Below are 15,004 nucleotides of genomic sequence, written 5' to 3'. Positions count from 1 at the left end.
GCTGTGTAGTTTTACTTTCATAAGCCATGAAGTCTGTAAACGTGTTCTTTAAGCAAAGGCTGTCCATTGACAAGATGTATGTTGTATGAAAAATATGAAATCTGTAGTACTGATGAGGAAGAACATTGTACTCTAAGGGCAGAGATCATTTCCTGGTTTTAATGCTGTATAGGTGTTATGTATGAAAACTGGTGTGTAAGGACTTACAGTGAAGATCAGTCATATGTTCTTTTAATCACTTCTTATGGATCACTTCTGTTATGTGACCAGTACATATGAAGTAAATTTGTGTATGTTTGTTTTGGTTTTTTTTTTAATGAGTTAACCAGAACCTTTCGTTAACTCTAAGAGAAAAACAAGATATGGATGATTTCGCCCCAATTTTCACCAAACTTGTCAGGAATCATCATTAGGGGAGGGGATCATAGTTTATGAAATGGTTGTGCCCTTTGGGGCGGGGAGCTTCAGCGGGGCCCAAATACCTCAAATTAAGGGGCTGTTGCCCAGGAAACCTGCAGCAATTCTGGAATATCAAAATTTTGAAATAGTTTGCATCAGGTGGAGTGCCATGAAGGCGAAGTGCGCTGCTCAGGTGAGCGCTAGACCTGTGTGTCTGTTATTGGTGCTTGTTCAGCCTTCATTAGGCATGCCATTTGAAATGAAAAATGTATTTTGAACAGGTAACAGATGAGGTTTTCATTAATACTGCCTTCTCTTTACTTTCTTGTTTGTTTTGTTTTTTCTTCCGCCAGGGTAACATCTGGCTGATCAACAAGAAGACAAACTACGATGGGCTGGTGGTGCTGTCAACGGAAAATTTATATTTCCTGAAAATTGTCAAGGAAGAAAGGTTTGTGAAGTTATATTATTCTGGTACGCATTACACTCATCATTTGTATTATGAGCAGTCTCACTGGTTTCTGAGATGTCAAGTGATAAGATGAAATTGGGGTTGTTTCCAACCTTCCATGTGAAGTTATCATGTAGGACCCATGTGTGATGAATTGGACCCTTTATACCCATGATGTAATAATGCACATATCTGACTGTGAGAGGCACACACCATCCTTGTAATGCACTTTTAAAAGACTCTTGTAATTTCCCATCAGTGAGAGTAGTGATGCCTTATGCTGACTGGTGTGTAGCAAACTCAACACCAGGAGTGGCCTTACATTATATGTGTAAGGATCTATGCAAGTATATCCCACATAAAGTTGAATAATAGTTTAAAGGCAGTCATATAGATTTTTCCCCATCAAGCCCAGTGATCTACTCATTGTAGTTAGTGCTTGATCTACTGTAAAAGTGGATAGTTTCTGTGAGTAATTTTTTTTTGCATGCAGCTGGGTAAGATGAATATGGCATGCTTTTTATTCTGCAGAATCAGGTCATTATGTACTGGAACATATGGCATGCAATGATACTTGTATGCTATTATTTTTGTGCCACCTTCTGGTTATGCGAAATGGGTGAAAATTTCTACTTTTACAGTATCATGAATTGACTTCTGCCGAGGCTTCCTCCATATATCTGTCTTGTGCATCTTGTGCATCATGACATCAACTGGGTCATAAAGCTTGCAGTGCTTCAAATTTTTTGTACCAAACACACAGCTGGACCCTGTTTCATAAAGCTGTTCGTAAAGTTAGGAACAACTTACGAGCGACTGGTGATCAGCTCTTGTGCTGAATTATGAATTATTGAAATCTTGATAGGTATAGACCGATTCTGTGACGCGCTATGTGTATTTTTGGCATGGGCAGCGCCATTAATGCGGTGTCTTAGCCAACCCCCCCCCTCCCCCACCCCCTTCCGCGCACGGAATGAAAAACCGATGCATGGTTGTTTTAGCCAATAGGCGTCTCATACTGAGTGCGCGAATGCTTGCTTAGTGCGTGAACCTTTGTTACATGTGCGCGATAAACATGTTGCCCGTGGGGTGGGGGAGAGGAGGGTGGGTCGGCTAAGATGCCTCAAAATGAGCTTATGGCTGCGCCCAGTGCCACAAATTGTCTGCTGCCCTCAACGAACCCGAATCGGTCTATAGCACATCAGAACTGATCACCAGTCGCTCGTAAGTTATTCGTAACTTTACGAACAGCTTTATGAAACAGGGCCCTGGTCTTCAACTGATGGACCATGCTAGCCCAGACTAGATCTAAATGGAATCTGTGAAAACACACACACACACAAAGAAAAAAAAATTCTGAACATGTGTGTGATATAAAGCAATTAATCAACTTCTAATTATTGTCCTTGCAGCATTAAATTGGCGTTAAATCGATTGGAACTGGTTGAAGTAATAAAATCTTGCACAAAGTCAGATAGAAATTAAAAACAAAATGGTAATTTGAGAGAGAAATGGGAACTTCAGTTTTCTACAGTGTTTTGCTAATTTGATACTCAGATAACAATTTAGCAGTTGGTAGTCTGTTAAAAGATTGCAAGTGAATCAAGCAATTATATGCAACCAATAGTGGTCTCAAATTAGAGAGAATTTTTGACTCAACAGTGAAAAGCATAACTTACAATAAGATGATACCACATGAGACCACAGAAATGTCTTTTCCGGGACTTGACAGGTTTCAGTGGAGTTGATTTAAAATCTGTTTTAGAGTCAGTTGTGGACTCCAGGTGACTGATTGACGCTGTCATATATCAGATTCCATGATACTCTTGATCTCTGTACCAGGAATGAGCTGTTGCAGAGTCTTCAGGGATGTAGAGTGTAAGTGATTGTGATAGATCAGTTCATTTCCCTGCCAACCGCAAGCAGTTTCTTTTGTTTGGCGACCAGCCACAGCATATGCATGCTCACATATTTCAGAAGAGACTCAGAATATGTTGACACATCATAAACATAACTTTGTTCACGCATCAGTAAAGGAGGTTTTCAGTATGCATGCACATTGACATCGGCAAATCACTTTGTTTCTTTTGATTTCAGTCATATAAATGCAAACCTATTAAATATTTGAGTGTAAAAGATGCTGCTCTTTGTTGTTTTTTTTAAACAAAATTAAGTGGCATAATTATGAAATCTGCCATCATTGGTTTGTTCATAGCTCTTTGTTTAATCTTTAGTTTTCATGGTATATTCTAATGTATGCAAATAGTCTCATCTACATCTGATTTGGAATGTCAAACACATTCGCAGTGAAATATCACATGTAATTTATCTCTTTGGTTTTTTTGGCATGAGAATAAGTTCACATCTTTATATATTATTTATTTGGTGTATGGAAATCATTCATGACCATATATCATGAGTGCTTTACAGTTAACAAAATTTACCAGGAGAGATGCACTTATTATATTTTTATATAAAACACCGAAGTACATACCTTAGATCAGAGAAAACCAGTTCATTTTGTGTAAACAGATTGTATGATAATCCTATTTGTGTGTGTGTGTGTGTGTGTGTGTGTGTGTGTGTGTGTGTGTGTGTGTGTGTTGTACTGCTCATAAGAGTATTTCAGCAGGAGTAGATGTAAATTAGCTTTGTTCTTCTTTACTTGATGACAGCTAAATTTTGATTTGCAAGTACTCTTTATTTTCATCACATTGGACAAGAATTGTAGGTGTCATTTGACATGAAGTAAAGAGCCAGGCAATCATTACAGCTTTTAACATGCTAGATTAGAAATTAGATTTCCAGAAGAATACTAACTCTAAGACAAGCTTACATTGTACACAATGTGTTTGAGTTTGTGCACCTTCTTATGAAATGCTTTGTGTAAACCATTCTACTTGGAAAACATCATGTAAGTAATGTTATGATGGAAGCATAGCAGCACTAGATTGCAATTTTCTCACGTTTTTTACACCTGCTGCAATAACATTGATATATGGGCCAGAGCAAACATTGTTTTCCTGTGCAAATAACCAGTTGTACCTCTGAAAAGTCTGTCGTTGTAATCCAATGGATGCCTCTTGGTTCTCCATCTTAAAGGGAAGGTAAACCCAAAGAGCAATGTGGATTGAGTGAAAGCAGCAACATTAGTAGAACACATAAATGAAAGTTTGAGGAAAATCGGACAATCGATGCAAAAGTTATGAATTTTTAAAGTTTTGGTGTTGGAACCGCTGGATGAGGAGACTACTAGAGGATATGACGTATGAGTGGACAACAATACAAAGAAAATATAAAGGAAATTCAACAAAAATTCACTTTTCTAGAATTATGAAAGAGCAGTGGACCAACCGCTTTCAAAAAGCAGGGGGAATAATTGCTACCCTTAACATATGTCAATATCAAATTGATGGAATTTGTACTTTTCATGAAAAATGGATTTTTGTAGTATTTTCTTTATATTTTCTTGGTATCGTTGTCCACTCATACGTCATAACCTCTAGTAGTCTCCTCATCCAGCGGTTCCAACACCAAAACTTTTAAAATTCATAACATTTGCACCGATTGTCCGATTTTCTTCAAACTTTCACTGATGTGTTCTACTAATGTTGCTGCTTTCACTCAATCCACATTGCTCTTGGGGTTTATCTTCCCTTTAAGTCTGCTGTAAATCTCCTTCCACCTCTGTGGTGAAATAAGTTCTTCCGTCAGTGACGAAATGAGGCAAATATCTCCTAAAGACACTGTTGCCAAGCAAACATTGCAGATACGCATCTTGCTCTACAAAACTGATAACCTATTTTCAAGGGCACATTCCCACTGTGGCAAAGATCTGCTAGTTTCTTTTCTTTTCTTTTCTTTTTTTCCTGTAGGGTACCTTCATGAATTTGATGTGCCAAGCTGTATATGCTATCTTAACTCTTTCAATTCCACCAGGAATCTGTGTTTGTGCAGTGTCAATGGCTGTTTTGGGGGGTGTTCTAGAAAGGGGTTAAGAAAATTAACATTTGATGATGTGGATTGTTGAAAATTGTTTTGCTTTTTTAGGTGCTTCTTGTTTTGTTTACATATCTTGACAGGTTTTATTTGATGTTGTTTTCAAGTAATTGCTGACAAAACTTTAATTTATGGATTGATTATTGAATATATATGATATATATTCAATAATCAATTCAATTATATATGTATAACAAGTCTACCTGGTTTTTATTTCAGTCATTGCAAGAAGATACAGAAACAATAGTTAGGCTTTGATGTAAGTCGTATAGAACCCCTTCAAACATTGTATTGATATTCGTAGATTACAATAGTACAATCCACACACAATACAAATGTGACCATAAAGTTACAAGCAAATTGGGTTTCGTTGATAATTGAATGAAAGAATGAAATGAATAAAAAACTTGTAAGAAGCGACTGTTTCTTTGTTGCCTTCAGTGAGACTCCATCTGATTGGCTGGCAAAGCGGTCCCAGCACCCAGTTAAAGACCTCGCTAGGATACACCTAGGTCTCGGCAGTCAGAGCCTCCAATTTGAGTTCTCATCGGAGGGCGCCCTCTACACCATTGTGACAGGACACAAGAAGAGGACCAGGCAGTTTACCAACACTGCAGCCAGTGGGTGCAACAATCAAAATTCATTAAGATATATGCACAATGTCATCTAGAAGTTGTGCTTTTCTTTCCAGTGATTAAAGTGTATGTATCACTCTGAGATCATCAGAAATTTCATTTTCAACTGTTTAACGATATTAGAAAACATGAAGGTATGAAATTATATCTGTGCCAAAATATTAAACAACTGCAGAAGATCAAAATGGGTGGACATTGCAAGACAATATTGAAGAGAGGCATGTTTATGCATTTGTGTAAATTTGTATATTTTCTTGTTACATGTTGCATCTCCTTATCTCTCTCTGTTTATGTATTATCTACCAGTATGAATGTCTTGCATACCTCAAAGGCTAACATACAAATTATATATATTTTCCTTCTCTCTCTCTCCCTCTCCCTTTTTGTCTTCCTGTGTCTTTCTGTGTGTCTGTACTCCTCTCTCTCTTTCTCAAAGATTCTCTTAGCGCCGGAACGTGGAGAAAAAAGTTCAAGGGCATCGTTTGGGAGAACCCACAGACGTTGCTGAACCTCACCAGTGAGGTCTTCGTCCCCCAGGCCACTGGGGACACCAGCTATGAGGTGGACCCCCAGATCTCCGTGTACATCATTGCCCAGCTGAAAATAGCCAGCACAAGCAAGCAAGGTTAGTGCATTGGGTGATTTTGAAGAAGGACATAAAACCAAACGAGCAAACTAACAGACATAAAATCTCCTTTTTTTAGCCTTTCACAGAAGTTTGAATACCTTGGCGTAAGTTTTAAGAGTTCAAACAAAAACACTAGATTCTTATGTGTGAACTTCCCACTGGTAGTAAAGTTTTAAAAGATGCTTAATGTGTAAGAGAATGAATGTCTGATATATTCATGCATGTTTTCATATACAGTGCATACAATATTTGTGGTGGCTAAATGCAGAGGAGGTTGCTTTGCTGCATGTAGTACAAGTTATCTTATGTGAATTAATCTAGCATCTTTACATGATGTGACAATCAGGGGTACTTTCAAGTATGAAGTTTCATAAAGGTTCGATTTATCTTGAGGCTTTGGTAAATTTGCCCCACCCTCTCTTCCCACAGATTCTTTACCAAGAATACCAGATAATCTGTATACATATTTATACTCAAAGCACAAAGAGTACAATACTGTCTAACTTTGAAGGTATCTTGTGCCACAGTGATATGCATTCAATATATTGTAAAGTTTTTTATGCCTTTTTATAAATTTTACACAGGAGTAATTTGGCTTGTATCTTTTCATATCTGATGTAGGCACAGCAGTGAAAGTCAAAGAAGTAGGTTTCCTGGTGACTGCTACGGATGCGTATCTGATGGAAGAAAATCACTGTTATCCCATGACCCTCAAGAATAAGAAAGGGGTCAAAGGTCAACAGTTTACCCCGTGTGGTCATCGCAAGATCTGCGATATATCAGGGCTGGTGAGTGCGTATATTTCTTGTTTGTGTATTATTCACCTCAACAGAGGAAAACTCATTCAGCACAAGTTGTTCTTCATGAACGGGAGCTGATGAAGAAACATTGTTCATTTGTAGAGATACAATTTCTTGTGTTCCATTTAAAGCATGACTGCATGTTAATGAACTTTTCCAATTAACTCTTTGGTCTTGTCAGGAACGCTATGAGGACTCTACCACCGATGTGACAATCTCATTCTTCAGTGAGGTGAGATATACCTTTTATGGATGGTACCTGCCTCTAGTGTAATCACAAAGTCTTATAATTGTAGGATCCACATTCCTCTTGTGCGGAATATCAACTGTTGTAGAAGAAGGTGAAGCACCCAAAGAAATGAATGCATGTCGAATAAGCATATCACATATCATGATTTCAAACCATATTTCACATATGCTTCAAAAAAATGAATTCTTAGTGATAGAAAATTAAGTGTTAAATGCTAGTGGCCATTCCCAGATGTTAGTTTTTCCCTGGCTTTGGCCCAGAGATGCCATGGAATTATGATCATTTATCAGAGATTTAGGGCATAGTGCATATGGTTTCTTTGAGTGATATGCCAAAACAAAGAACACAAGCTAATGGGCTACTCTCGTGTTGAGTACCTTGTATGTACAAAGATGATGAAGATAAAAGATATGATGAAAGATGATGAAGTTGAAGTACTTTACTCTGGGCATGCCCAACTGACTAGCCCTTGCCATATACAAGGTATATGTACAGTTTGTACACTGCTAAATCTATTCAATTTGCATCCCTCTAGAGGCAGACAGTGTCTGAATCACCTACACATCCGGATGTCAGTCAGTCTGTGCTCTCCAACAATTTGTGTGTTTGTTTTTTTGTTTTTTTTTGTTTTTTGTTTTTGTTAGATATAGTGTTTTTTATTTTGTTAAGATGTTTTGTTTTTGTCTTGTCAGAATTTTGTTTTTGTTTAATCATGACTGTTGTCTACCTTGATGCTTGTCTGTGTAGGACACTGGTGAGGAGTCTCAGTGGGATGTGTGCACCTTCTCCCCGGAGTCTTTGGATCAACTTCTAGCAGTCATCAAGGAGCCCTGGAAGGAGATGTTTGGAGTCAACATTCAAGAAACGGTTCACCCTTCGCTCTTAGTCCAGGTTAGATTTTATTTATCATGATCCATTCATTTGATAATTGATCTTTTGCTAACCAATGCCATTCAAGGAGCTGAGACTTTCATCTTTAGGGAATATGATGTTATTGAGGTTTGACTTGCTTGGCATAGCTTTAACTATGCCTACATAAAGAAGTCATTTAATCAACTTTTATGTTCTGTAGAAGTGAATGTATTTTGTTCCACAGGGCCTTGTGAACAGAAATCTTACGTACTAATACTGGAAGGTGCATTTTAGTCATGAGAATGATAGCACCAAACAATTCCTTGAGATTTTAGGTTTTCAATTCATCCAATATCAAGCTCATTGTGACTCAATTTGGGTATGTTTGTACCACTATGGGCCAAGATATTACTGTGACATCCCAGTGACTGTAATTTTTGTTTTCTTGTTTCACTGAATATGTTGTAAAGAAAAGAGTGAGCTGAAACTTTTGTTTTATCCCATGTGAAGATAGTATGCTCACATGAATCATGTACAGAGATTATTGTATTATTGCATTATTTTGCATGTTTTCTGAATTTTGATCAAAATAAGCTTAGGTACATGTAAAGTAGCCATATCATTGACCTTGCCGATGACCGCATTGATATGGTTAAATGATTTTTTAATAAAAAGTGTAAGCTAGATGTGGCAATTATTTTCTGTTTTTTGCATCCCCAATACAGGAGATGGCATGACCTGTAAGTAATCTATGGGCGTGACAAAACCTGTGAGATGAAGAGTTGCCATGGCAACCAGTGATGCCCACCAAGAAGAGTGGGAGTTATCATCTCATCGAAGACTGCAAGCTTGGTTTCACTGCATCTTGAGGGAAGCTTTACCAAGGTCCCTTGCATCTGTGAAATCACAGGGACTGGCATTCTTGGTTACTATTTGAAATGCCACCAGAGTGATGCGTCCTGTACTGGCAGACAGGTATTGCTTCTACACGACTTTTCAACGTGCCGACGAGTGTCACCATTGAATACGTGGATGCGGGTGCCCTTGATTGATTGATGGCTACAATACTGTGATCAACATCAACTATCACTCTCACTAATCTCTGTGATCAATGAAATCAAACTAATATCAAGCACCAGATGACTGTGACTAATCCTTTGGTCCAGAATCCAGGAATTTTGTAAGAGATTAGGTGATGAACTGTTCTTGCTGAAAAATAACTGAAAGTGTGACTCAATAACTCAACTCCATGTTCAGTTTTATTGACAATCGATTCCCCTTGAAAAAAAAAGAAGAAGAAAAAGATGACCTGGCACTCTTGATATTGACAGTGAAATTGAGTTTCTAAGCAAACATAAAAGTTGAATTTGTGTTTTTTTTTAGCAAATATCAATAAGCTGTACATGTATGTGTCTCTCCATCGTGTGACATCTGTTCTACTGAAATGTTATGTAAGTATTACATTGCTGTGGTTAAACAGACACACAAATCCATATGGTGATGTGATGAGTGTAAATCTTATTGACAGTTATGCAGTGCTATATGCATTTTTACATCTGATGAGTCTCACAGTAATTAGCACTGCTGAAGGGTATTCCACAAAATGTTCATGTACAGAAAGGCATTCATTGTCAAAATCAAATTTGTGACAGAACTGGCCTGGACTTATGATCTACTTAATTTTGTTTTGACAATGGTAAAACATTCCACATCAGCTCTCTGCAAAATTATGTAACTCAAGAGGCAACCAATTTCAAGTGTCTGCATGCCCACCATAAAGATTTGAAATGTAATTTGAACCTTTTCATTTTAATGCACATGGTCAAATTTTCATCCGCCTGTAGGAATTAGGATGAGGCTTGTCAATGGTAAATCATTATGACCTCAAAAGGATTTAAAAGGATCTGTGGAGCTTCAGTTATCATTTTGAAACACAAGTTATAATGCCATTGTACCATTTAGATTTTTATCTAAAATATTCAGTCTGGCACTGTTCAGGAAATGGTTGCAAATTCAATTGTTCGCAGCTAACTATAAGCAAGAAGGGAAAGTTTAGATCCTCACACACTGAAATATTCTCAGATTTAATGTATTTTGCTAAGGAGTTGTGTACTTCACATGTGCATATAATGCCAAAGTGAACATACGTTATCAGCTCATAATGATCAAAGTGTATTATATCTTTAAGTATTGTTTGTCTGCATCTCAAAAAGATTATTCTGGGATGCTTACCATCATGAATGTTTGACCTCAGTTCTAAGAATTCTAATGTTGAAAATACTTTGCATGATGTTCCACTTTGGTAGCATTTTTGGCTGACTTCATGAATACCAAATTCAGAATTTATTATATGGTGCAGCACACTGCACATTTATTGTAAATATGTGAGAATGTTTCTTCAAAATGCCATAGTACTGAATGATAGGAGATAGTGTACCATAAGAATTTATTGTAAGAACCTATTTTCAGAACTTATAAAGGCTTTTATTGATAATTATGCACCCTTTTGCCCAGTGACTTAAGAAAGTGACTGACAAGCACATGCCAACATTCCAGCTGATTTTTCTTTGAAATTATTTTTCAAACATAGATGGTCTATGGTAAGATAATTGGTATGTATGTATGTAAAGGCAAGTGACTAAATGTACATGTGATGTGAGTTTCAGCACAATAGGTGCTAAGGTACAGCATCCCTATTTGCAGAAAACACTGAAATGAGCTCTCGGCAGTGAGAAATTGCAGCTCATCACAGCAGTCAGTTTATGATTACAATTTCACAAATGACAAGTGTCCTCTTCTTTGTAAGGCAACCCCCCCAATAAAAAAAAAAGGCCTGCAACATTTTACGGGACGTATTTCTGTATGTATGAACACTGCTTTCTGCATTGCAAAAGCTGAAATGTGACATAATCTATTCTTTGACCAAATTGTATTGTTGAGAGTGGCTGCATTGTGGGAGAAGAAAGTGTATGCCTAGCTAGCACCATGATTTGATTTGCCAAAAGCGACTATAGCCCATAAATATTGATTACTAGTAGGTCGTATGTACACTTTCCTTTGACTCATGAGTTTCACGGCATTTTGTATCCAATGTTTCTGTATATTTACCAGAATCAACCTTATTAGTCCACTGAAGTGACTTCTTGTTTTTGTTTTATTTTTGCTTTTAATGCAGAACAGGTCAAAATGTTTGCACGAGCCGTAGGGAATAAAAATCATAGAAGTCCTGTGTTATTTTTCTTGGAAGTGCATTATGCCTGTGTCCTGCTCTGTCCTGTCCTATTTAGTTTGCCACCTCATGGTAGCTTGTGGAGCCTGAGGAAAGTCATGTCTTATTTGAATCCACATACATGGGCCACTTCTACAACATTAATTTACTTTCTGCTGTCTATAGCATTCTACTCGAGTAACATTCATGCTGCATGATAATCTCCATCACCTTATAGTCGAGAAAAGTTTTCTTTTAGATGCAAGGTAGTCATATGTCGTCATCAAGTTTTCACTGAGCTTTTCACTTGCATCAAGAGAACTTATATTGTTTTCATTTTCCTGAGTTATGCTGCCACTTTTCTATGCAATGCCACCAATTTGTTCTATCCTCCAGTGTAGTATCAGGACAAAAGTATGAGAATTTATTTTCAAGCGTAGATATTGGGTAAATGTGAACTACTCACGTGTGTCATGGGATTCTGGGATTGTTCATTAAAATGTATGTGGAGTTCTATACATTTGAAATATCAAAGATCAAACCCAAAACAAGGACCTCTTTTTTTAGCTTGAAGTGTAGCTGATGTTTGAAGATTAACTGATCTTTTGTGCAAATTTCTTAATTATGGGAAATTAAGTTAAGTTGCCTCTCTATAGTTGTTCAAGTGTCAATGAAGAGTTTCACATAGCGTAAGTAACATAAAATGAGACCATAAGCTGTGGAATTATTTCTTAAAAACTTAGCAATCTAATTTTGTGGCAGCAATTAATGCCTAAAAGTGAATAATTATACATTGTACCAGAAAAAGAAGAAATGTTTGTGTTATACTGTAAAAGCATTCAAACAACACCATGAATGTCAGCAAAATCCGGTCAATATCTGGAAAGTAACAATGTTTAATGTTTGTAAATTATCTAATTTTACAATTAAGTTGCACCATGACAGAATCACCTTATTTATGTGACTGTGATCCTGCTTTGTAACACTCCTCATAATACAACTGTAATTAGTATACATTTTGAATAATGTTGATTTTACATATTTTCTTCCCAACTCTGCAACAGATATGTTAACATTATCATGTTGCAACTGTATTTTATACCCATACTGTAGATGAACAAGGTTATTTCATCTCACAAGTAAGAGAAAATCAAATTGTGATATTTGTTACATGCTCATATGCTATCACCTCATTGTCAATCGACTTCTTTAACCCTAAAAGGGCCGGGGGGGGGGGGGGGGGAGGGGGGTGAATTAACCCCCCTCGACATTTTTCACGACTATTCGGCGGCGCAAAATTTTTTGACCGCGCCATTCGCTGACTTTTTACTTTCAAGTCTTGCGCAACTTTTGACACCATTTTCGCGAAAATCGCACATACCCTTACGACGCTGCACGTCCTTTTCTACATGCCTATCAGACCAAAAATGGCTCAAAAACATGATTTTGTGTATAAAGTCTATGCAAATGGAGTTTTCTCATCTTTTTCATAAAGATATGATTATTTTCACTTTAATAGGCTGAAATCAATTAATTTGAGCATGATTATGCTTGAAATAGGTTCTGTCATAAATTTTGTGAAAAAACAAAAAAAAAGGTCGAAAACAAAGAAATTCATAAGAAATTCATAAAACAATAAAATACATAAGAAATTGATTTTGATACCAGATTTTTTTTCAAGAACATTGTTAGGAATGCTACAAAGAATGTCATCACAAAAAAGAATTAGGATTCTAGGAGCTTTACTGTCTGATTTAGAGCAAAATGTATGATTTTATGCATAAATTAGCATAATTAATTAATATGATGAAAATTTCCATTTCTTTTTGTATAGTTTGGTAGATTACGCCACAGGTAATGCATGTGCCAATTTTCATGGTGATTGCGCAACTGACGGCTTAGATCTCGGGGTGGGTTGAATCAACCCTCCCCCGGCCACAGAACACCCCAAAAAGCCTGGCCTGGTTAGGGTTAAGGCATCCCACTAGTGCTCATAAGATAACAAACTGACATTAAACTAGTTTGCTTTCCTATGAGACATGTCTGAATTTTCTAAAATATTTGCATATCAATTGCTCTTTGATATCTCTAGTTCTGTTCAAAGTACAGCTGTACCTGTTTTCTTTAGATGAATATCTCTTGTAAGGACTAAGATTTGCCTGCACATTAAGAATATGTGGCACTAATGTCGACTAAATCATATTTTCCTGTCAATGTACAGTTCTTATGGCTAATCTTAGAAATCTAAAAATTTTGGTATACAGCCTTGCGCTACTGTTTGATAAACTACAGTATTGCCTGTCATCTTGGAAAGATGACCATAGTTTGTACAGCAGAGAAAGGGTTAAAGTGTGAATTAGTATTGACAATGCTTCATCATGCAAAAAAAAAGAAATAATGTTAAGATATACATACGAGGGAAAAAGATTACAAATACACATGCTCATTCACATATACTTGACACATAATGTGTAAGTGTATGTGTGTGCTTTTTTTTTTTTTTTTTTTAACAACTGGCTGCTAGATTCATCACAAAATGCCAACTCATTCCCATATTTCTTGTTCAGATTTGTCTAATCTAATTGATGGGGGTTTGTACCGGTACTTTACATTGAATAAATGTATAATGTAAGAATCAGTGTTCAAAGAAGTCCAAATGAATGTCTGTAAAAAGACTCCTTGATGATAAATAAAAATGATCATTTTCATTTATTTTTTTTCTAGATGTTTTACTTTTTAATTTGTCCTTGTGCAATGTTTTTGTGGATAATAATAATTTTGTTTTTGTCAAATCCATGAAATTAATAATTTATTTGAAAGTATTGTGCATGTATTGTGTTGTTCCAAACAGAGTTGAATTACAATGAAAATTGTATAAAATGACTTTTGGTGTGAAATTGCATGTTTTTTCTTGTGTCATGACGGCTGAGTAGTGCCATGATGTACCAAATGTTGGTAATCAACCTATTGACTGTGGGCATCTTCAGCAAGGCAGGAGTAAGGCAGAAAATATATCAAACATCAAACTTGAATTCGTTTGGGTTCCCATTGTCATATTTGTCGTTAGTTTCAATAAACGGGTCATAATTAGTTCCATTATATTATCTCAATTATTCTTCAAAAGGAGGTAAAGAGAACGAATGGGGGGAGGAGGGAAGGGGAAAGAGAGGGAGAGAAAGAGAGAGACAGGTGGCCAGAGTGAGCAAGAGATAAAAAGAGATAAAGATATAGGTAGGTAGGTTGGTAGGTATACATCAGGCAGACAGATATATGATAGATAGATGAATAGATAAATTCAAAGATCAAAATAGGTAAAATGGACGAATATATATACAGCTGTACTACCTGTAATAGATATAATCTACATATCTAGGCAGATCAAAGAGATTTTACACCTGTAAAATCTCTTTGATGTAGATATAGACAGAGATAGATTATTGTCACATATAATATATTCACTGTCAATTGTTGCAAAACCTCTCTCTTTCAATCTATTTCATGATGCCTAGACATACCCCCATTATGATTCATTCGATGTTGCTAAAAGCTAAAAGCTACCAGTCTGCAGAACATGTTAAAAACCTAGCTGTCACGTCGAATCGACCAGTTTCTGAACCGTTGCACGATGGTAACCTTATTAACCCGTTGAAGATGTGTCAAGAGTATAATATATAGTACCGTACTCTTGCAAGTATCTTTAGGTAATGCGTGTTCTAACAAACCAACCCATCCTCAACGGGCTAAAGGCCCTCATCTCATCAAGGGCAGGGCAAGGCCGGCGC

The 15,004-nt window shown here is 36.7% G+C and overlaps 1 protein-coding gene across 1 annotated transcript in view; it reads left to right on the top strand.

The window, feature by feature from the left end:
- The window catches only part of LOC139722568 (uncharacterized), a 41,994-nt gene extending 31,939 nt beyond the window's left edge, over window positions 1-10,055 (top strand). Inside the window, 7 exon segments of the mRNA XM_071633859.1 lie at window positions 753-850; window positions 5,291-5,469; window positions 5,921-6,109; window positions 6,734-6,900; window positions 7,094-7,144; window positions 7,910-8,053; window positions 8,740-10,055. Coding sequence (XP_071489960.1) covers window positions 753-850; window positions 5,291-5,469; window positions 5,921-6,109; window positions 6,734-6,900; window positions 7,094-7,144; window positions 7,910-8,053; window positions 8,740-8,751 — 840 coding nt within the window. The 3' untranslated portion in view covers window positions 8,752-10,055.
- Window positions 10,056-15,004: the final 4,949 nt, after the last annotated feature.

This window comes from Diadema antillarum, unplaced genomic scaffold (assembly GCF_040938485.1).
Source record: "Diadema antillarum isolate AM-2024a unplaced genomic scaffold, OU_Dant_1.0 scf00000167, whole genome shotgun sequence".
In the NCBI taxonomy this organism is placed as follows: domain Eukaryota; kingdom Metazoa; phylum Echinodermata; class Echinoidea; order Diadematoida; family Diadematidae; genus Diadema; species Diadema antillarum.
Note: the sequence above shows the minus strand (reverse complement) of the source record. Positions and strands in the feature narration are given on the sequence as shown.